The 20,338-nt window shown below is 43.6% G+C and overlaps 1 protein-coding gene across 16 annotated transcripts in view; it reads left to right on the forward strand.

Moving 5' to 3' along the window:
- The window catches only part of GREB1L (GREB1 like retinoic acid receptor coactivator), a 161,918-nt gene that overhangs the window by 137,384 nt on the left and 4,196 nt on the right, over positions 1-20,338 (forward strand). For all 16 annotated transcript variants that reach the window (XM_081205733.1, XM_081205725.1, XM_081205737.1 and 13 more), the window contains 13 exons: positions 1,857-1,972; positions 3,266-3,510; positions 5,205-5,758; positions 6,574-6,676; positions 7,341-7,496; positions 7,643-7,782; positions 9,406-9,567; positions 11,115-11,319; positions 12,361-12,526; positions 12,997-13,224; positions 14,635-14,776; positions 18,829-19,029; positions 19,481-19,619. In XM_081205733.1, the coding sequence (XP_081061859.1) occupies positions 1,857-1,972; positions 3,266-3,510; positions 5,205-5,758; positions 6,574-6,676; positions 7,341-7,496; positions 7,643-7,782; positions 9,406-9,567; positions 11,115-11,319; positions 12,361-12,526; positions 12,997-13,224; positions 14,635-14,776; positions 18,829-19,029; positions 19,481-19,619 (2,557 nt within the window). The remainder of the gene's footprint in view (positions 1-1,856; positions 1,973-3,265; positions 3,511-5,204; positions 5,759-6,573; positions 6,677-7,340; positions 7,497-7,642; positions 7,783-9,405; positions 9,568-11,114; positions 11,320-12,360; positions 12,527-12,996; positions 13,225-14,634; positions 14,777-18,828; positions 19,030-19,480; positions 19,620-20,338) is intronic.

The raw sequence follows: 20,338 nt of genomic DNA on the forward strand, positions 1-20,338 counted from the left end.
TTCTGCCCCAGGTCAGAGAAAGGAATTAGTCACAGGCCTTTTCACAGTGGAAACTACCAGAAAGCCGAGCCCCATATTGACTCACTTATCCACCGAAGTATTTAATTTCTGACCTATTCTTTTGCATCAAACGAAAATACTCGTGTGCAGAATATGTATGAGGGAGGCAGAAAGAGATAAAAAACATCAGATAGAGAGCAGCAAATAGTAGAAGGGAAGCTGTTGTGGAAAGTTTCTTCCTTACTGTGCACACATGTGCAAGACAGCTTTTCTTAAGATAAACACCCTTGAAAGAGACTCCACCTCATTTTTAATGACCACTGGGTGTTGTTGGTTTGTGCTGTGTTTCTGCTTCTTATTTGAAAGTATATGTTCTGCTCAGAGCTGTAGCTACGGGGTGGGTTGTGGGGCTTGCCAGGTTTTTTGCCCCAGGTCAATGCTCCAACGGGACACCATTGAGGCTCCCAGCCAGTGTGTGTGTGTGTGTGTGTGTGTACACAAATGCATATTGTGGGGGTGCCAAACTGAGTGAAATAAAGCCTAGTTTTGCCCCAACTTCTGCTCTTCATTCAGATAGTCATGGTTAGATTCTTTAACTGCAAATGTTAGCCATTATAGTAAGGAAAGGGAAGCTTTTTTCCAGCTTGAGGGCCACCTTCTGGAGAAACCTTCTGAAGACCATATGCAGGCAGGGCCTAGAGTAAAAGTGAACTGAATTTTACCTTTGCAGAGTAGCCTGTTTCCTTCACAAGCACTTATCCCTCATCCTACTCTATCCTCTATCCAGGCAAGTAAGAAGCATTATCAGAATTCAAGGACACATTCCAGCCAGGCAAAACCACTCAAGGGTATAAATTAGGGATGGTGAGGGGTGTGTCTTGGACAGAGTATGTGACAGGGAGAGTCCTGCATTTTGTTATTTCCTTGAAAATATTGTACAGTTCCAAAGCCACGTATACTTCAGCAAGCAGAGAAGGAGGAAATGCATACGGATTGCAGATATGGATTGTTTTAATCAGGAAATTTCAAAAATAAAAATGTACATTCTTTCAGCAAAATAGCAAATAAAACTTGCCCAGTTATTTGAAACAGGTAACGAAGCACAATACAGCTTTAAACACATTGAATTGCAAGGAAAGAAAGTGGTATACTGCTTAATTCATAGGCAGTGGTACCTCGGTACTCGAACGGCTTAGCTCTCGAACATATCAGCTCCCGAACGCCACAAATCCAGAAGTAAGTGTTCCGGTTTGCGAACATTTTTCGGAAGCCGGATGTCCGACGGGGCTTCCGCTTGAGTGCAGGAAGCTCCTGCAGCCAACTGGAAGCTGCACCTTGGTTTTTGAATGGTTTTGGGAGTCAGTTGGACTCCCGGAAAGGATTAAGTTCGAGAACCAAGGTACCACTGTAGTAAGAAAGTATGGTGAACATTATAAGATGCAGTTGGAAAAGAATAATGATGGAAACCGTGGAGGGAAGTCCAGTTATTCAGAGAATCCTATGTATACATGATTATGATTTATTTGTGATAATTGTTAAAGATAAAAATGAATAAAAATATTTTTTTTTTAAAAAAAGAAATTTCTCCTCACCCATGCCAGCTATTCACAAAATAAATAGCACACATCTTCCCCCCTCCCCCATTCCAGCTGGGACTGCAGCAAAGGGTTAACATACGCCACAAAGCCACAGTCCAATATGGCTTGCTGTCATCCCATAAAAAATGAGCTTTGCAAGTCTGGTGTCCTTCAGAGAGATGCAACAAACCCATCAGCATTCAGCTAGCCTCAGAGAATGACTTAATTTGGATACGTATGCAATGGATCCCAAGCTTTCTTGTTGTTCTTTTCTCACAGGCCTGGAGAGGAAATGAACGGGAGGATTGGCTTCCTCATACTTACCAGGATTTAGAAGGTCTGCCTTGCATTGTTGTTTTAACTGGCAAGGATCCACTAGGGGAAACGTTTCCCAGGTATGCTCCGAATTCTACCGTGCAAATGTTATTTCAAAAGCATCTTAAGATATATGCGTAACTTCTAACCACTTATTTTACATGATTATCTGCAAAGGTAACACTTTTTTAATCTATTGCACACCCTCATTGTAAAATGCACACCCTCATTGTGAAAATATATGTTCTTGACTGAAATGAATATTTCATTTATTTATTCGCTTATTCATTTCAGTGGTTTCACAATTATTTTATTTAAAAGCATTTATTCTGCTTTTCAGCAGACTTATCAGGGCAGTATGCAATCATGGTAATAAAACACTGATATTGAAAGTAGAAAACCACACTTAATTAACAGGAGCAGAACAAGGGTTTTAAAAAAATTCAACAGGAGCATGCTAGTCTTCTTAAGGCTCCAGATAACTCTCAGCCTGGGAGAAGACCAGGGTCCTGATTCACCTGGCCTGGCTGGGGCTCCACTATTCATTGCTACTTCGTCTGCAGGCCACAGGATACATGGATAGACACAGTCAGGCTTTTAAACACAGACTATAGTGTATATGAAGGTTTTGACTCCGTAGCCAAATCTTTATGTTTAATTTTTTCAAACCGTTGTTCTGCCCCTGTTAATTAAGTGTGGTTTTCTACTTTTGATATGAGGGTTTGATTACCATGATTGCATACTTTTATATTTGAAAAAGCTGCTGTTTTGGTCTTTTACCTTCCGATTTGTGTGGTTGTGGAGCATGAGAAGCTGCAAAGGAATCATTCTCAGACTCTGGGAATTATGGAAGAGCCACATCCTCAAGCTGGGGCAGTGTAGAAGGAGGAAGCTAAGGGCTCTTCCTCAAGTGGGGCTATTGGGGTCTCATTTGAAATGGAGTCCTCCTCAGGCCAACACTGGGGCCTTGAGCCAGGGGGGGTTGGTACCAAGAAAGGGGGAAACATTTTGCTGAGTCAAATCAGAAGGTAAAAGACTGAAACAGCAGCTTTTTCAAATATAAAAGATCAAATGAAGACTCCATCCCATAGTTCTATGGATTCCTTCGTTCCCGCATTCCAGTCATCTGCTTTCTAGTGTAACTTGAGAAAGCAGTATGTTTCTTGTGAATTGAAAACTGCATCTCTTTTTTTCCAGTGCAGGTTGTTGATGCGCTTCAGAGTGCATGCGTATTGCTTAAACCACAGCCCAAAATGTTTTATTGAAATGATGATGATAATAATAATAATAATAATAATAATAATAATAATAATAATAATAATAATAATGCAATAATGCACCCCTTGTTAAATCCTTATATATTGATTTTCCAGATCCCTGAAATATTGTGATCTTCGGCTGATTGACTCAAGCTATTTAACTCGCACTGCCTTAGAACAAGAAGTGGGCCTGGCATGCTGCTATGTTTCAAAGGAAGCAATCCGAGGACCCATTGTAGCTCTAGACCTTAGTGAAAAGGAGCAGGAAAAGGCCAGTGTCAGTGAGAATGATACGGATGAGCTGCTGATTGACTTGGAGAGACCTCAGAGTAACAGCAGTGCTGTGACTGGAACTTCAGGTTGGCTGTGCATTTACCATTCCATACGGTCCTTGCTTGGGAATGAGTGTCCTTTTTCTTAGACATTGGACTTTGTGGAGGTGCTGAATAGTCAGCAGTTAAGCAAGCAGGAATGTAAGAAGCAATTTTAGTTTTTATAAGAGAAAATAGAAGGATGGGAATGAGGCATAGATCTCAGAGTGGGAAGGAGGACAAGGGGAAGATGGTACAGAGGGGAAGTGGAAAGGAAGCGATGTAAAATCAGACTTTTGTTTGTTTATTTATTTGATTTGTATACCACCATTCATCTGTAGATCTCAGGGTTCACAACATTAAAAATACAAGATAAAAACGCAAACTACATAATAAAATCGAGAAGAAACAAAACAACACGAAAGAATAACCCCCCTCTCCCCAGCCCCTTCTGCAAACATATTTAAAAGGGTATAGGATGTTAATCAGCCCAAGGCCTGGTTGAAGAGGGACATTTTTGCCGGCTGCTGAAAGGTATATAATGAAGGCACCAGCCAAACCATCCTGGAGAGAGTATTCCACAGGCGGGGAGCCACTGCAGAAAAGGCCCATTCTCATGTCACGGACCTCTGGTGGAGGAGGCACACAAAGAAGGGCCCCAGATGATGATCACAGAGTCTGGTTAGGTTCATATGGAGAGAGGTGGTCCTTGAGGCATTGTGGCCCTGAACCGCTTAAGGCTTTATAGGTCAAAACCAGTTTGGACTTGAAACAAATTGGCAGTCAGTGCGGTCATCCCAGGATTGATGTAATGGCTTTTCCCATCATAATGCTATATAAAAACAGGAGAAGCTGTGCGTGGTAGGATGCTCCTTTCTGGACTCATGGAGACATTTGAACCCTTTAACTGTGATCCGTTAATGACAAATGTGGGTTATCCCTTTAATCATAATCAGGAGCAGATTAAAGATACTTCGGACATATCACCAAAGCATGGTTTAGCACAGGGGTAGGGAGCTACAGCCAGCCAGCATGCTTGGATTCTAATCTCCATGAGTTTGAGGGATGAGTTTGATAGGTGGATGGGGCATAGTAGCGCCAGGTGGCCCATTTTTACCTGTGTGGTTTGAAATCAGACAACGGGCAAAAAAAAAGTGTATGTTGCCTCAAGGCTTTCCAAGTGCCACCAGTCAGTCCTGCTCATCTGTCAGAGTTGGCCCATCTTAGACCCTGTAGGTTGTTGCCTGTGTCAAGACAGGCAGGAATACAGTGATAGGGCCAGCCACACCTGTTAACACTTCAGCCAGTCATCAGACTTTTAAATGAGAATTCTCAGATTTGTAGCAGAAGATCTGGCTGGTTAGATCTAATTCACTAACTCACCAACCATTTCATCTCCTGCATTTTTGTGGTGTCCATAAACAGAATGAAGTCATTTACAGTACAGTGGACGCTCGGGTTGCGAACCTGATCCGTGTGGGATGCACGTTCGCAACCCACAGCAGCTCGTCTGTGTATGCGCAGGTTGCGATTAGGCGCTTCTGCGCATGCGCGACCCCCAAAACCTGGAAGTAATCTGTTCTGGTACTTCCGGGTTTTGGCTGGTCCATAACCCAAACAAACGCAACCTGAAGCATCTGTAAACAAAGGTGTGACTGTATAAATCTTGTAAGGCAGAAAACGTGTGTGACATTCTGTACTTTAGCTTACTGAGTGTTTTTCAGTTTCTTTCTTTCTTTCAGGTTCTATAGCAGAAAATGGTGTGAGCTCCTCCAGTGCTACAGACAAGTCTCAGAAGCTGCCGCCACCCCTGAACTTCCAGAATGTGGCCCAGAGTTCAGTTGATGAAGGATTTGCGGCTGGGGAGACCTTGAAACAAGAATGTGACTCTCTTGGCAACCAGGTAGCAAGCAGCACCACTTCTAAACTGTCAGCAGCAACCTCCTCCGTCAGCCAGTCATTCCGGTGGCCGGGCCAGTCTGTGAAAGAAGGCAAGGCTTGGCGGGTGTCCTTGCCCCGGACTGTGATCTTATCCAAAGCCGCCTACTGCCTTCTTGGTGCCCAGAAGAGTGGGCAGCAACCTTTCTCCTCTTCTCTCTTGCCTCATGCCGATGTGTCTTGGGTGAGCTCTCTGAGACCTTTGATACACAAGGATATGGCCAGTGAAGAGCAGTCTTTGTACTACAGACAGTGGACCGCAGCTCGGCAGCACCATGTGGACTACAATAATCACGGGGATACCACCAGCGGCAGGAACTTTCACCCACGGCGGCTGCTTCTAACGGGACCTCCGCAGGTAATGTCCTCTTTGGGACTGTTGTGGCAGCTCTCAAAGTTCAGGGTGATTAGGGGTGGGTCAAAATGTTTTAGCAGCTCAGAAGGGTTGGGCTTTAGGGTATAGAAAGGCATGTTAGGATACACACAAGCCTGCCAGTGAGAGAAGTCAACTGTTTTACTTCCATGCTTCCTTATTCCTGTGCTTGCATAATCCTTCAAACCACTGCATAGAACACTTTGGAAAGTGAGAGCAAATCTGTGGGTTGACTTAATACCAGTAGCATATGACCTTAGTTTGCTACTGAGCAAAGTAACTACTAGTGTGATCATTGTAGCAAAGGTTTGCTCTAGATTTACTTACAGTGGTTTGTTGGAGTGAAACAAACTATGATTCCTGGTTCAAATGTAATGCTAAGCCCCAAGCATCATGGCTTGTTTTCTCCTCAAGCAGGCGATAGCGAGACAAAACAGCCCAGTAAGCTGCCTTTATGGTAAGCCACCAACTGGTTTACTGTGAACTGGGCCAATATTGTATCACAGTATTGCTGTATCGGCGTTGCTGCAGCCTTCTTGAATTAGATATCTATCTAATTCTAATTCTTTCCCCTTTGATCACAATAAGATGATGTTGCATTATGTGACATAGGATCACATAATGCTCTCTCTGCAAAAGGACAAATACAAAAACGGGGACTTAAGCTGCATAGTGACTGGTGATGGTTGTTGGGCCATGTTGGGCAATCTTTAGCAGATCTTCAAATGAAAGTTCATAGCAGACAAAAATACTTCTCCGATTATACATTTTTCTGAGAGTTCCCTCCCCCCTTTGTTTAGGTTGGGAAAACTGGTTCTTACTTGCAGTTCCTACGAATTCTCTTTCGCATGCTGATCAGGTTGTTGGAAGTGGATGTGTATGATGAGGAAGATATTAATACTAGTAAGTACTAAGGTCCAATTATAATTTCTTATGAACAGTTTTTTGTAAGGGGTGAAGCTTTCAGAGTGCCCTGGGAAGAGGGATTATTATTTTTTTAAATACTGCTAACAAAGATTTGTGTACCTTCTGTAGGAAATGTATACTTTTTTGTGCATTCTGCAATTTGTACAAATGAGTGAAATTGGACTAGAAATGCATGAGTTTGTTAGACTTGCATTCTTCTTGTCCAACGTTCTCCTTGATCATCGTAAATAATGTACATAATGTAACTATAAAGAATATTTTCGACACAATTGCCTAGCTTTCAAAGTTGCTAAGTTGAACTGCCCAAGCTTTGGGGGTTTTAAACTATTCTAACATCTTGGCCCTGTTTTACTCCTAGGAAAGCTGCTATCTAGTTTGTTTAGGGTGCTGGGGATTATAACTCTGTGAGGGAAAGAATGTGCTTTGAATGTGCTTTAAAGATGGAATGTGCATGCAACCTCTCAGCACCAGACCTTCATCTGTAAAAATGGGAGCGAGTTGTGAGTTGTTGTCAGAGCAGTTGTGACAGCAGCATACTGAAATGTATGTTGATGTGCCTGGAGAACTTAGGTAGTGGGAAAGTACTGTATAAATAATAAGATTTTGTTTGGTATCAGTATTCATAAGATTCCTTTTTCAGGTCATACAGAGGACAAAGAAATTGTCCAGCCTAGCAATGATCAGTGGCCTGATGTTGAAATAATCAGCAAAATGCCTTTTGACCTCAGTGTGCATGATCCTAAATATTTCCTCATGAGTCTGGTATATACAAACCAGCTACAAAGAATAAAACAAGGCAAGTGAAAACTGATTTTGCTGCTTTCTTCTTCCTAGCCATTTGAAACATTTTAGAAAGCAATTGATCTTTCAGTTCTGTTGTGAACATTTAAATAACTAGCAGGAATGTCATTGCCTTTGTTCCTTCATTGTCTCCGTCCACAGAACCAAGCAAAGAAACCAAAGCTGAGGAACACAGAAAGCGGGCTACTGTGTCTATGATGTTGACAAAGTATGCAGCTTACAATACTTTCCATCACTGTGAACAGTGCCATCAATATATGGACATAAACCCTTCAGCTCCGGTACGCAGGGCTTCAAGTCACACAACCACATTAACAATTGTTCATTTTATCTTGGGAACAAGTTAGAAACCTTTACAGATCATCTGAAAAGCACCCAGAGATCTGCTGGTGGACCTTCTGATCCACTTTCTGCCAATCCTTGCTCCAGATCCCTCTTTCAGAGTAGAAGACAAGAATGCTTCTAGTACCAGGGGTGGGGAACCTTTTTCCAGCCTGAAGTCCACACCCCATTCTAAGGCAGCCTCCCAAGGGCCACATGCTCCAGGGGTGGGCAGAACCAGAGTCAAATGTAGGCAGCACAATAAATGTGGATTTTTCCTTCGTCTGGTAGGCTAGTTCTGTGTCAGGGACAAGTGTGCATCAGGGCTGAAGGAGGGCGGGAGTATGGCTCAGAAGAGGGAGCCAGTGATTTGTGGGGAACTGTTCCAGCCACAAGGCAAGGGTCAGAGGCAGGGGAAGCTCCAGAGCTGGAAGATGGAGCACAGGTTGGGTTGGAAGAAGAGGAGAAAGAGGCAGGTCAGGCAAGTGAAGGGCCAGGTGCTTCCCCACCCTTTTCTGCACCACTGTCTCCCAGAACCAGGAGGGGGTTGAAAAGGGGTGAGCAGAGGACATTGCCATGCAGGCAGTGTCTCTGCCTGCATGCACGCAGCCCATCAGGGGGAGGTACATAAACTGGTCGAGGGGGAGTGGTCCCTGTTGCTGCAACTGCTTCATGGAGCACAGGCCTGGAAATTGCTGCCCAGATGCTAGATTGGGGGGGGTGGGGTTCTAGAACTTTAGGAGCGACTGTATATGTTATCTTGGACACTAAAGAGTTAACTGTCTGCCATGTACATTCCTCTGGCTGGGAAGCACCCTTGACATTCCATCACACTCAAACCTCTGCCTCTGTCCTCCATCCAGGTAAGCAAGAAGCATTATCAGGCATATTCCAGCAGGACTAAAGAGGGGTGTGACTCAGGAGGGTAGCCCGGGGAGAGTTCAGAGGGCGAGATAAAGAGATCTGATCTAGCAGAAATGCCTTAATGCTTTACCAAATCCCAAATCATGGGATTCATTAGGAGAAAGCTATGATGCATAATGGTTTAAAATCAACATAACATTGTAGATCTGCCCTTTAAAGGGCATGCAGTTTTGCTGAATTGTGTTCTGGGACCGATCCATCTGTTCAGCTGTAAGATGTATTATTCTGCCATCGCACACATAACCACACACATGCAGTGCAAGAGGTGTAAGGTGTACCTTGTCCATTGACTTCCTTGCCCATCTGCTCTGCAACATTCACACACAAAAACCTTCTCAGTTCAGAAAACTTGGTGGTGCTTCTCTTTTTTCATTAGTATGCAATAATGAGTAAAGACAATGTGTAAAGTAACCAACTTGTCCTAAACGACAGGAGTTTTAAAGCAGCCTGATGTAAGAAGTGAGAATGACAAATGCCCTATATTGTAACCTTGCAAATAATAAAACTGTAGAAGACTGAGCCACTGTAGCTGTGTTCCTAGACTTAGTAGATTACTTTCTGTGCAAGATTTATCCAACTATGTTGCCCACACTTGTTGAATTGCATTGGCATGTGGCCTCTCTAGTAGGTTACAATTTCTTTCTTTTCCTTGCATGCAGATGTCTGACTCCACCCTACATGCATTTACATTCTCATCCTCAATGTTAGGAGAAGAGATCCAGCTTCATTTTATCATTCCCAAATCCAAAGAGAGCTATTTTGTCTTCAGCAAGCAGGGCAAGCATTTGGAAAGCATGCGGCTTCCTCTTGTATCTGATAAGGTGGGTGAAATCTGTCTTAGCTATGTAAAACACACCCTGTTGTAGCATAATATTTCAGTATAGCTCAGCTCTGAGAAACTGGTCTAGAGTCTGAAGTTAGTTCCCCTCTACATTGCTCCTCCCCCTTAGGAATCACAAGCATCTCTGGCCATAAAGTAAGCCTTGAGTTACTATGGGCCATCGATGACTAGGTCTTCACATCAGTAGAGTTACCACAACCCAAGGAAGCTACAAGAGGTGCTCAAGTGAATCCACACCCCTCACTCTTGCTGCATATTGTTAGAAGCTTGCTGATCTTCTGCTTGTTGTTCTGTCGTGAATTTTATATTATATATATATTAACAATCTTTGGCTTCATGGATGAATTCATGTGCCACATTCCCAATGCCCCAAACTGCGCTTTGGAAGATTAGGAATATTCTCTTGGCTCATGAACATTCTCTTACAATCTCTCATGCATGGATTCCATTTCATTTCCTAGTTTGCATGACCATAGTTTGTTGTGACATCCAAATTAGGAAAATTCTGGTTAATCGTAAACAAAATTGACCCCAAAGCCACTTTAAACTATACATTTCATCATCAAGGTATGGAAGTAATTCCTGTTAGCTCTAAGCATAGCTTGTCTAATTTGGATCTCATTGTGAGAAACTAGAGGATGCAAACCAGGAAGGGGAAGAGGAGTCCCATGTCTAGAAGGGGTAAAGAGGACAGATAAGGGAGCTTGCTTGCCCAGCACCTGTTTCTAAGCTTCCAAACTGTGGTTTGGAGCACTGAGAACCTTACCTAGTCCAGCATGTGTTTCCCACAGTGCCCAACTAGATGCCTGTGGGAAACCCATAAGCAGGATATGAGGACAATAGCTCTCTCCTGCTGTTATTCCCCAGTGACTAGCAGTCAGTGGCATGCTGCCTCTGACTGGTGGTAGAACATACTCATCATAACTAGTAGTCATTGACAGCCTTAATCTCCATCTATTTGTCTAATCCCCTTTTAAAGCCACCACTACATCTTCCATAGTTCAACACTGGGCTTTGTAAAGAAACACTTCTTTTTGACGTAAGATGTCAGCTGCAAGTGAAAACTATTATTAATGTTAGCAAAGGCCTATCAGTATGACAGACTATTTTAACACACACACCCCCCTCAAATGTTATTGATTGCCATTCCTTTACAGAATGCTGTGGCTCTTTTTAGTTGTCATTGAAACAAGCTACTTCATTTTAATTGAAAGCACGAAGTGAGAGCAAAACAACTTTCTCTCTGTTATGTTGTGGCCTGCAGAGTTTAGGGAACGGGCTAATTTTTTTTACCCAGCCTTAGCAGACCCATCACTGTTTCCTATAGAAGTCAGTTGGAGTAATTAATTTCTGTATGAAGAGGATGGGACAAGTGAGAAATATGAAGAACCCTCTGATTGGCAAAGTTTGGTCTACCAGTGTGCATGTTCTCCCTACAAGAAAGTTGGGTATATCACCTCAGAAGCAAAAAGAGATGTGTTGTGCCCAACATATATGAACTCTTCTTTTCTCTTGTGCTGCTAACAGAACATGAATGCAGTAAAGAGTCCTATTTTCACTCCTTCAAGTGGACGCCATGAGCATGGCCTCTTGAATCTATATCATGCTATGGAAGGCATCAGCCACCTCCATCTGCTTGTGGTGAAGGAATATGAAATGCCACTTTATCGCAAATATTGGCCCAACCACATCATGCTGGTTTTGCCAGGAATGTTCAACAATGCTGGAGTTGGTAAGCGTTTATATAGTCTTATAACTTTTTGATTCTAAACATGCCAGTTAATGACATGGAAACATAATTACAGGGAGCAGTATCCAGTTAGCATTAAATGGGTAAGCAGTGAAGAGATTTCTTTGTTGTTTATAATTCTTCTCTTATCTATGCACATGCAGGCACTTTCCCTCCCTCCCTCCCTTTATTCTCTTTGATTTCCACTACAATTTCACTTACATGTACTGTTCTGTATGGCATGTTAATGGACACATCTAAGATGGTCTTGCTCACATTGGGTATTTGGTGTTTGTTGGCAGTTAGCAAAATGTGGGGGGAATTTTGGAAGTTAGGAAGTTTTGATAATATTTTTGTTTGTTGGTTACATTTCCTGCATTTCCTCCAGACAGATAATGGTAGCATACATACAGTACTTCTCCTCCCACCCCCCACCCCAGCTTCTCCATTTTATCCCCACAACAATTCTGTGAGGTAGTTTAGTCTGAGAGATAGTGACTGACTAAAGCTCAGCTTGTGAGCTTCATTAGGAGAACTGAAATTGTGCAGAATGCTTATTCCAGAAATCTGGAAGTAAAATCCGGCCACTCTTCTAGGTTCATCTTGGGGCCTCCCAGTTTCATTCATGACTGCATAAAGAATAAGATCCCATAATTCAGCTTCACTGAATATTTTCAGAGATTCGAATACTGTTTAAATATATTAGTATAGCTAAAGCTTTGGCAGTGCTTTAGAATTTAGTGGACCTAGCATGGTGACTTCCTCTTCAATGCCATGCCATATGGTGGTTCTTTGACCTTAGAAGACATGATTGACTCTGCAGCCAATACTCATTGGATAGTCGGCCAGTTTCCCATTAGTCCTAGCTTCAAAGTCTGTCTCTGGACCATTTCATAAAGCAGAATTGCACTTGATTCCTACCCCTTAGCGTTCATAAAAGCCATTCTCCATGCTGTCTATTTTCACAAACTTCCAACTGTTATGTGGAATTTAGAGGTCTCTGTTTCCCCCAAAATGGTAAAGTTCTATGCTACATGTTTTCAGGTGCTGCCAGATTCCTTATTAAAGAGCTTTCTTACCATAACTTGGAGCTGGAGAGAAATCGCTTGGAGGAGCTAGGAGTCAAGCGTCAGTGTGTCTGGCCATTCATTGTGGTTATGGATGACTCTTGTGTCTTATGGAACAGCCATGTCATCCAAGAACAGTTCAGGTAAGTCAGTGTCTCAAAATTAGAGACTAGGAACTATAGCAGAATCTTGGATCACTACACTGTTAGCCCCTTCACACATTATCCATGCTTTGACGGGGCAGCAGTGTTGGGTGACGTTGAGATAAGACCAGCAGCGGCATGGCTAAGCTGCTCCTTCTCACACATGTAACTGGATAGCATGTGTGTTTCTTGCTGATTTGATTTGGAACACTGCTTTGTACTTTTAATATATCTAGTATTTCTACGTTCTAGACCTAGTTTTTTGAAAGATGAGCAACATGAAAAAGAGACAAAGAGTATGATAAAACTGATCACTCCATGCAGCCTAATATCTCTTAAAGCAAGCACAATAATTTCTAAACAACCCTGTGAGGTACAAAGCTGCAGTAGAATCAGATTGCTTGGTCATAATTTGTTCCTCTGAGTGGAGTTGTGATGCAGTACAATAAAAAATATTTTGCGTTTCATAGTCATTCCATGGATCAAGGATCAACGAGTAAAAATGTGTCTCTGAAGAGCGTTCTACAGCACATTGAAGCCACACCAAAAATTGTCCATTATGCAATACTGGGCATTCAGAAATGGAACAGCAAACTGAATTTCAGAGCTCCCAAAGCTCCTTTCTCCAGGTGCCACATACATGACTTTATACTACTCAACGTAGACCTGACCCAAAATGTGCAATATGATCTAAACAGGTAGGAAAATGCAACCCTTTTGCTGTCAGAGGCTATACTAATTTTGAATGTACAGGTGTCAGTGAGGCTTAAAGGAAGCCAACCCAGTAAAGAAAATAAGCTGAGTTATTTCTGAGATTGTAGTTCTGCCATATACACGTTGGTGGCTTGAACACTAGATTGAAAATAATACAGGTGTCGACCATTTTAGGTGTGTCCAATTGACATGAGATCAGCAATGCGTGGTTCCTTTTGGACCTGGAAGAAGGCAAAACGAGGTCAAAGCAAAGGCGGAACGGGGATGGGAAGGGGAGAATGGGTTGGGGTGGCAGGAGGCAGGAACGGAAATGGCCACCACTTGTATATGAAACCAACAAGAAATTGAGAGGGGTGTGTGTGTGTGTGTGTTGTGTTTTTTTTCCTTCCATTTAGGGCATTTTAGTAGGACTCCAGTTGGACCAAAGTATACAGTCTTTGAGACCTTTCCCAGCACAATCCCCACTGCAATAGGAGTTTTCTAAGAGCACAGATCATCACATTTTAAAATGCCATATCAAGGACAGTTTGCACATGTGCCTTAAGCTGATTAGCCAAGTGTCTTAATATGTTTGTTTGACCTATTTAGAACCTGAAGGGACAGAACAACTGGTGATTGAAAGAGCAGCCTCTGACTGCTGTGAATATTATTTTTTTATTGATTTGGCCCTATACAGACACATTTAGAATTCAGAAATATGGTTACTGTAAAGCTTTGACTTAAGCTATTTCCCTGTAAAGGGCAGGCTCACAGCATGGTCTGTGGGGAGCCTTGGGGAGGCCCAGCTTCAAATCCCCACTCAGCCATATAGCTGGTACCAGTCACTGTCTTTTGGCCTGAAGATAAAAGGGAAGGATAAAGAACTATGTATGTTGACTTGAGTTGATTGGAGGAAAATTGGACTTTAGATGTAATACATTAAATATAAATATATTAGTGCAGAAATGCCATTTTTTTCAAGAAAAGAGTGAATTTAACCCCTACAGACCTGCTTCTGTGGGGCTGCCCCTTTTCTCCATTCTTCCCACTTTCCATACTGGGCAGCTTCCAGGTGGTAACCTGAGACAAAAGTGTGTTATTCCTTCCTACTATAACAATCCTCCGTTGTCTCAGGCTACCACCTGGTAGGGGAGGGGAAATCCATATAGTGTGTGTTGTTGCATTTAAGAAATTCCAAGTCACTAGTCAGGTGAACCATCTATATGTGTGACTGCAAAGGCCATTCATGAGGAACAACAATTACAGATAAGTGTTTTTGTCACAATTTAGGATTATAGGAGAGTTGGTTTCAATATAATTTATGGTAAGTAATCAGAAGGTGCATACCATGAACTAGAGATCAGTGACTTGAACAAATACATGACTGGTAAAGTAAATCTGTATCCATTTTTTAGGTATTTCTGTGAAGATGTAGATTTTAATCTGAGAACAAACAGTAGCGGCCTGCTTATCTGTTGCTTTAACAACTTCAGCCTCATGAAGAAACACATCCAGGTTGGAGGTCAAAAGGACTTTGCCATTAAGCCTAAAATCATGGTGAGTACCATCGTTGAACAATAAGAAGAAAACAAAACAGTGCCTTTGCTTTCTTCAATGACAACAGTTTCATTTTACCTCATAAGAAGAAATGAAGAACTCTGATGGATCAGGCACAGGATCCATCTTGGTCAGTATCCTGCTTTCACAGTAGCCAACCAGATGCCTATGGGAAGCCCGCAAGCAGGAGGACCCAAGAGCAACATTGATCTCTCTCCGCTTGTGATTCCCAAGAACTGGCCTTCAGAGGCATACTACCTGCTTGTGGTGAAATCTCTGATGAAGGGGGAAGATTTTTAATAGCTGAGTGATTAGCTATCTCAAGGGGAAGCTGTCTTGGCTATTAGGGCCTCCTAATAATGTACTCTGAGGGGTTTGCAGGGGAGCAAATATAACTTGCAAGAATTAAAATGCATTATTTGACTCCTGTGTATTCTAATCTATTTAATACTTGAAACTGTAATCCAGGTCTGCATACAAATCCTGGCTTCCAGTCATAACCTTTTTTATCAGTTTTAGGTGAATGAGAAAGGCAGGCACACACCTGCTTGGGGGGAACTTGATGATTCAAGGTGTTTCCTTTCATATTGGCATATTGTTTTAAGAGCATGTTTCCGTCCTCCCAAACACTGACTCCTGACTGCTTGTGCTTTGTCTGTGAGCTCATTGGTGGTGCTAGAAGCTAATTGGAAGGTCCTTTGTAGGGCGGTGGGGGGGAGGTGTCTTTATAGCATGTCATAAGCCCATATAACCCTAAATCGGGGTGGCAAACAATATCTGGAGAACTTAGGTTCTTCACTCCTTTCCTACATATTAGGGGCATGGGATTTTGCAAAGTTTTTTGCAGATAAAATCGCCCGGATTCGGGAAGAAGTAGACTCCACCGTGGGAGCAGGGCCGGGGCGGGAGAGTGCTAGAGTTCTGTCTAGTCAAGTTGAGTGGGATCAATTTCAATCTGTTACCTCCGAGGATGTGGACAGGCTGCTTGGACGAGTGAAACCAACCACCTGTCTCCTGGATCCTTGCCCATCCTGGCTTATAAAAGCTAGCCGGGAAGGACTGGGCGATGGGCTTCGTGGGGTGGTGAATGCTTCCCTCCGTGAGGGAGCCTTCCCAGACCCGCTGAAAGAGGCGGTTATTAAACCGCTTCTTAAAAAACCATCTTTAGATGCGGCCACGATGGCCAACTATCGCCCAGTCTCAAATCTTCCATTCCTGGGCAAGGTGATTGAGCGAGTGGTTGCTGAACAACTCCAGGCACGCCTGGAAGAAGCGGACCATTTGGATCCCTTCCAGTCGGGATTCAGGCCTCATCATGGGACTGAAACTGCCTTGGTCGCACTGGTTGATGATCTCCGGCGGGCTAGGGACAAAGGTGAGAGCTGTTTCCTAGTTCTGCTGGATCTCTCAGCGGCGTTTGATACCATCGACCATAGCATCCTTCTGGACCGTCTTGAGGGGCTGGGAGCTGGGGGCACTGTTATACAGTGGTTCCGCTCCTTCCTCCTGGGCCGTGTTCAGAAAGTGGTGGTGGGGGATGAGTGTTCAGACCCTTGGGCTCTCACTTGTGGGGTGCCTCAGGGTTCTGTCCTCTCCCCCATGCTCTTCAACATCTACATGCGGCCGCTGGGAGAGATCATCAGGAGGTTTGGGCTGGGTGTTCATCAGTATGCGGATGACACCCAGCTCTACCTCTCTTTTAAATCAGAACCAGTGAAGGCGGTGAAGGTCCTGTGTGAGTGCCTGGAGGCGGTTGGAGGATGGATGGCGGCTAACAGATTGAGGTTGAATCCTGACAAGACAGAAGTACTGTTTTTGGGGGACAGGAGGCGGGCAGGTGTGGAGGATTCCCTGGTCCTGAATGGGGTAACTGTGCCCCTGAAGGACCAGGTGCGCAGCCTGGGAGTCATTTTGGACTCACAGCTGTCCATGGAGGCACAGGTCAAATCTGTGTCCAGGGCAGCTGTTTACCAGCTCCATCTGGTACGTAGGCTGAGACCCTATCTGCCTGCGGACTGTCTCGCCAGAGTGGTGCATGCTCTGGTTATCTCCCGCTTGGACTACTGCAATGCGCTCTACGTGGGGCTACCTTTGAAGGTGACGCGGAAACTACAACTAATCCAGAATGCGGCAGCTAGACTGGTGACTGGGAGCGGCCGCCGAGACCATATAACACCGGTCTTGAAAGACCTGCATTGGCTCCCAGTACGTTTCCGAGCACAATTCAAAGTGTTGGTGCTGACCTTTAAAGCCCTAAACGGCCTCGGTCCAGTATACCTGAAGGAGCGTCTCCACCCCCATCAGTCTGCCCGGACGCTGAGGTCCAGCGCCGAGGGCCTTCTGGCGGTTCCCTCACTGCGAGAAGCAAAGCTACAGGGAACCAGGCAGAGGGCCTTCTCGGTAGTGGCGCCCGCCCTGTGGAACGCCCTTCCAGCAGATGTCAAAGCGATAAACAACTATCTGACATTCAGGAGACATCTTAAGGCAGCCCTGTTCAGGGAAGTTTTTAACGTGTGACATTTTACTGTATTTTTGGTTTTTATGGAAGCCGCCCAGAGTGGCTGGGGAGGCCCAGCCAGATGGGCGGGGTATAAATAATAAATTATTATTATTATTATTATTATTATTATGGGTGGTGTGGTGGTCTAAACCACTGAGCCTCTTGGGCTTGCTAATCGGAAGATACAGATCCCCGCGATGGGGTGAGCTCCCGTTGCTCTGTTCCAGCTCCTGCCAACCTAGCAGTTTGAAAGCATGCCAGCACAAATAGATAAGTAGGTACCGCTGAGGCGGGAAGGTAAACGGCATTTCCATGCGCTCTGGTTTCCGTCACGGTGTTTTGTTGCGCCAGAAGCGGTTTAGTCATGCTGGCCACATGACCCGGAAAGCTGCCTGTGGACAAATGCCAGCTCCCTTGGCCTGAAAGTAAGATGAGCGCCCCAACCCCGTAGTCACCTTTGACTGGACTTAACCATCCAGGGGTCCTTTACCTTTACACATTTCCATTGGCCTTAGTTTGTGATGTTTCATTCTGAAACTAAATTTGTTCATTTTTGTATTTTTTCTCTTTTTAATTAATAGTGGCATTCCCAGTAGGACTCTGGGAATAATATAACAGTGAGGCATCTCTTATGTTGTAGTCTGTTAATTTAAAAAATGCTAAGCAAATGGCTTAAAAGACAACAAAGGCCCTGTCAACAGGGTTAAGCTACTAAACATGGGATACATCAAGGGGGTATGAGGCTTTGAGGACCTTTATGTGTGGATACTAGACCTCTGTTCCCCATACATCCTAAACCAGGCATGGCCAAGCTTGGCCCTTCAGATGTTTTGGGACTACAACTCCCATCATCCCTAGCTAACAGGACCAGTGGTCAGGGATGATGAAAATTGTAGTCCCAAGACATCTGGAGGACCAAGTTTGGCCATGCCTGTTAAACCATTGCCTCTGGAGCCTCCTTTTTGCTCTCCAGGGCTGTCCTTACTCACTTCCTGACTCCCCAACAGCACACAGCTTACTGGAGTCTTCCCATCTGTGTGGTCGTCATACGTAGCAGAACATCCGTTGCACAGCAGGGCAACAAGAGAAGTTAAGAAATCTCTTCAGAATTGACTCTGGCCTTTTCTACCTTGCCTGGTCTCAAATGACATGGCCACAGTCTTCCCACCCTTGCACCCAAGTACTATCTTAACCATTGCTCTGCTGCCAGTCGTTGGGCACATAACCAAAATGTGAAAATATCCGACTAGTTATATTTAGTGTATACTGTAGCTGTGTATATTTTGTGTCCTGCTTTCGCACCTGTTCATAGCAATCAGTACATGCTTCTGAGGAGCATAATGGAGCTGCATGGAGGCCTATCTAGTATTAGCTGGTATTTTCTTGAAGTAATGAAAAACTTGTTAAAACTCCAGAGAGTAAGTGTTCTTCAAGTCTTATGATTCTTCTCAAGTTTGGCAGTGGCGCACGTTATCCTCAGGCAGCTGCCTGGTGATTGAGATGCTGCTCATTACATTTCACTTTTATGTATATATATATATTTCCTTCACAGGTATCTGAGAGCGTGACTCCCATAATGCCTCTTCAGTATGTCTGTGCTCCAGACAGTGAGCACACACTCTTGGCAGCTCCAGCTCAGTTCCTCCTGGAGAAGTTTCTTCAACACGCCACATACAAGCTTTTCCCAAAGGCTATCCACAACTTCAGAAACCCTGTATTAGCGATTGACTGCTATCTGAACATTGGGCCTGAAGTATGTATCTATGAATCTTACCAATAATCAACTTTGGAAGGGGGGATTCCAGTCCTTTAAAAAACGGAAGATGGCAAGGCAACTGTGCCATGATTTTCTTAGGTCATTAGCTTCCGTTTATGTTGCGGATGTACTGATATTGTTGTATTCAGTTGCTACGAGCGGGGCCCATGAAAACTGACATTAGTTGCTCATACATTCCTACTCCTGCCCTTTTGTAGGCAGGATGATGCTTTTACTTTTTTGTGGATTCCTTCAATATTTTATTTTATTTTATGCAATTACTCCTAAGTTGACTGTTTAGATGTTGGGGGTAGTAACTGCAATTTATTCAGAGCGTTAGTCCACCACTGTTGTGGCGATGTTCCTGTTGGTAAGTTAGAGCATAAAACTTTAAAGAAAAAATAACAACTCAAATATATATAACCATTTTTTCTCATTTCTGATTTAGGTAGCTCTTTGCTATGTCAGTTCACGGCCGCACTCTGTCAATGTCAACTGTGAAGGGGTATTTTTCAGTGGACTACTTCTATATCTTTGTGACTCCTTTGTAGGAGCAGATTTTCTTAAGAGGTTCAAGTTCCTGAAAGGTAATGTGATTTCTGTTCTGAACTTTTGTGTCTAGTGCTTGCCTAATGGTTTTCTAGCAGAGTAGATTGGGATGGCATTGTCATTACATGCAGGAACTATAAAGCTCGTCGCAGGGTAATGGCACCATCCATCCCTGCTTCCTTTTTCTCTGGAGTCTTTTAGAACTGGGAACCATGGTAGTTGGCAGGAGCCTAAAAGACTGGTGGGAATGGCAAGGCTCTGCAAGCCAAATCCATTGCAGACACATCCATGGAAGCACAATCTACTCTGGCAACTCAGGAAGTATCCCTTTTGAGTTAGTTAATTTCATTTGCTTCATTACTTGTAACTACCTTTTTGTACTTTTTTCTAAGGGTAGAAAAAACATTTGATTGTTCCACTTGCTTTTGACGCCTGGTTAAAGGTGAAGTGGGAATTCTTCTTACAAATATGGTAAAATATTAGTAAAAACGCATGTTAGGCCTTTTAATGTTAGGTATAATATGGTTACTTAACTCCCATTTAAGACTTGGCATTACAGTGGCAACTGGAAAAGCAGTTCCACCTTGTTAGAGCTTGATCGTTTCACAGGTTACGATGACAGACCGTGTTTGAAGAAATATCACATTATCACTAGTGGCATATTATGAGCAATCTGATGATTAACGGTGTGGTGGCTTTTGGCTTTCTTAGGAAGTAGAACCTGAAAGCAGTTTCCTGAAGGGGATAGTGGAAATCT

This window comes from Podarcis bocagei (genome assembly GCF_964188305.1).
Source record: "Podarcis bocagei genome assembly, chromosome: 8".
Taxonomy (NCBI): Eukaryota; Metazoa; Chordata; class Lepidosauria; order Squamata; family Lacertidae; genus Podarcis; species Podarcis bocagei.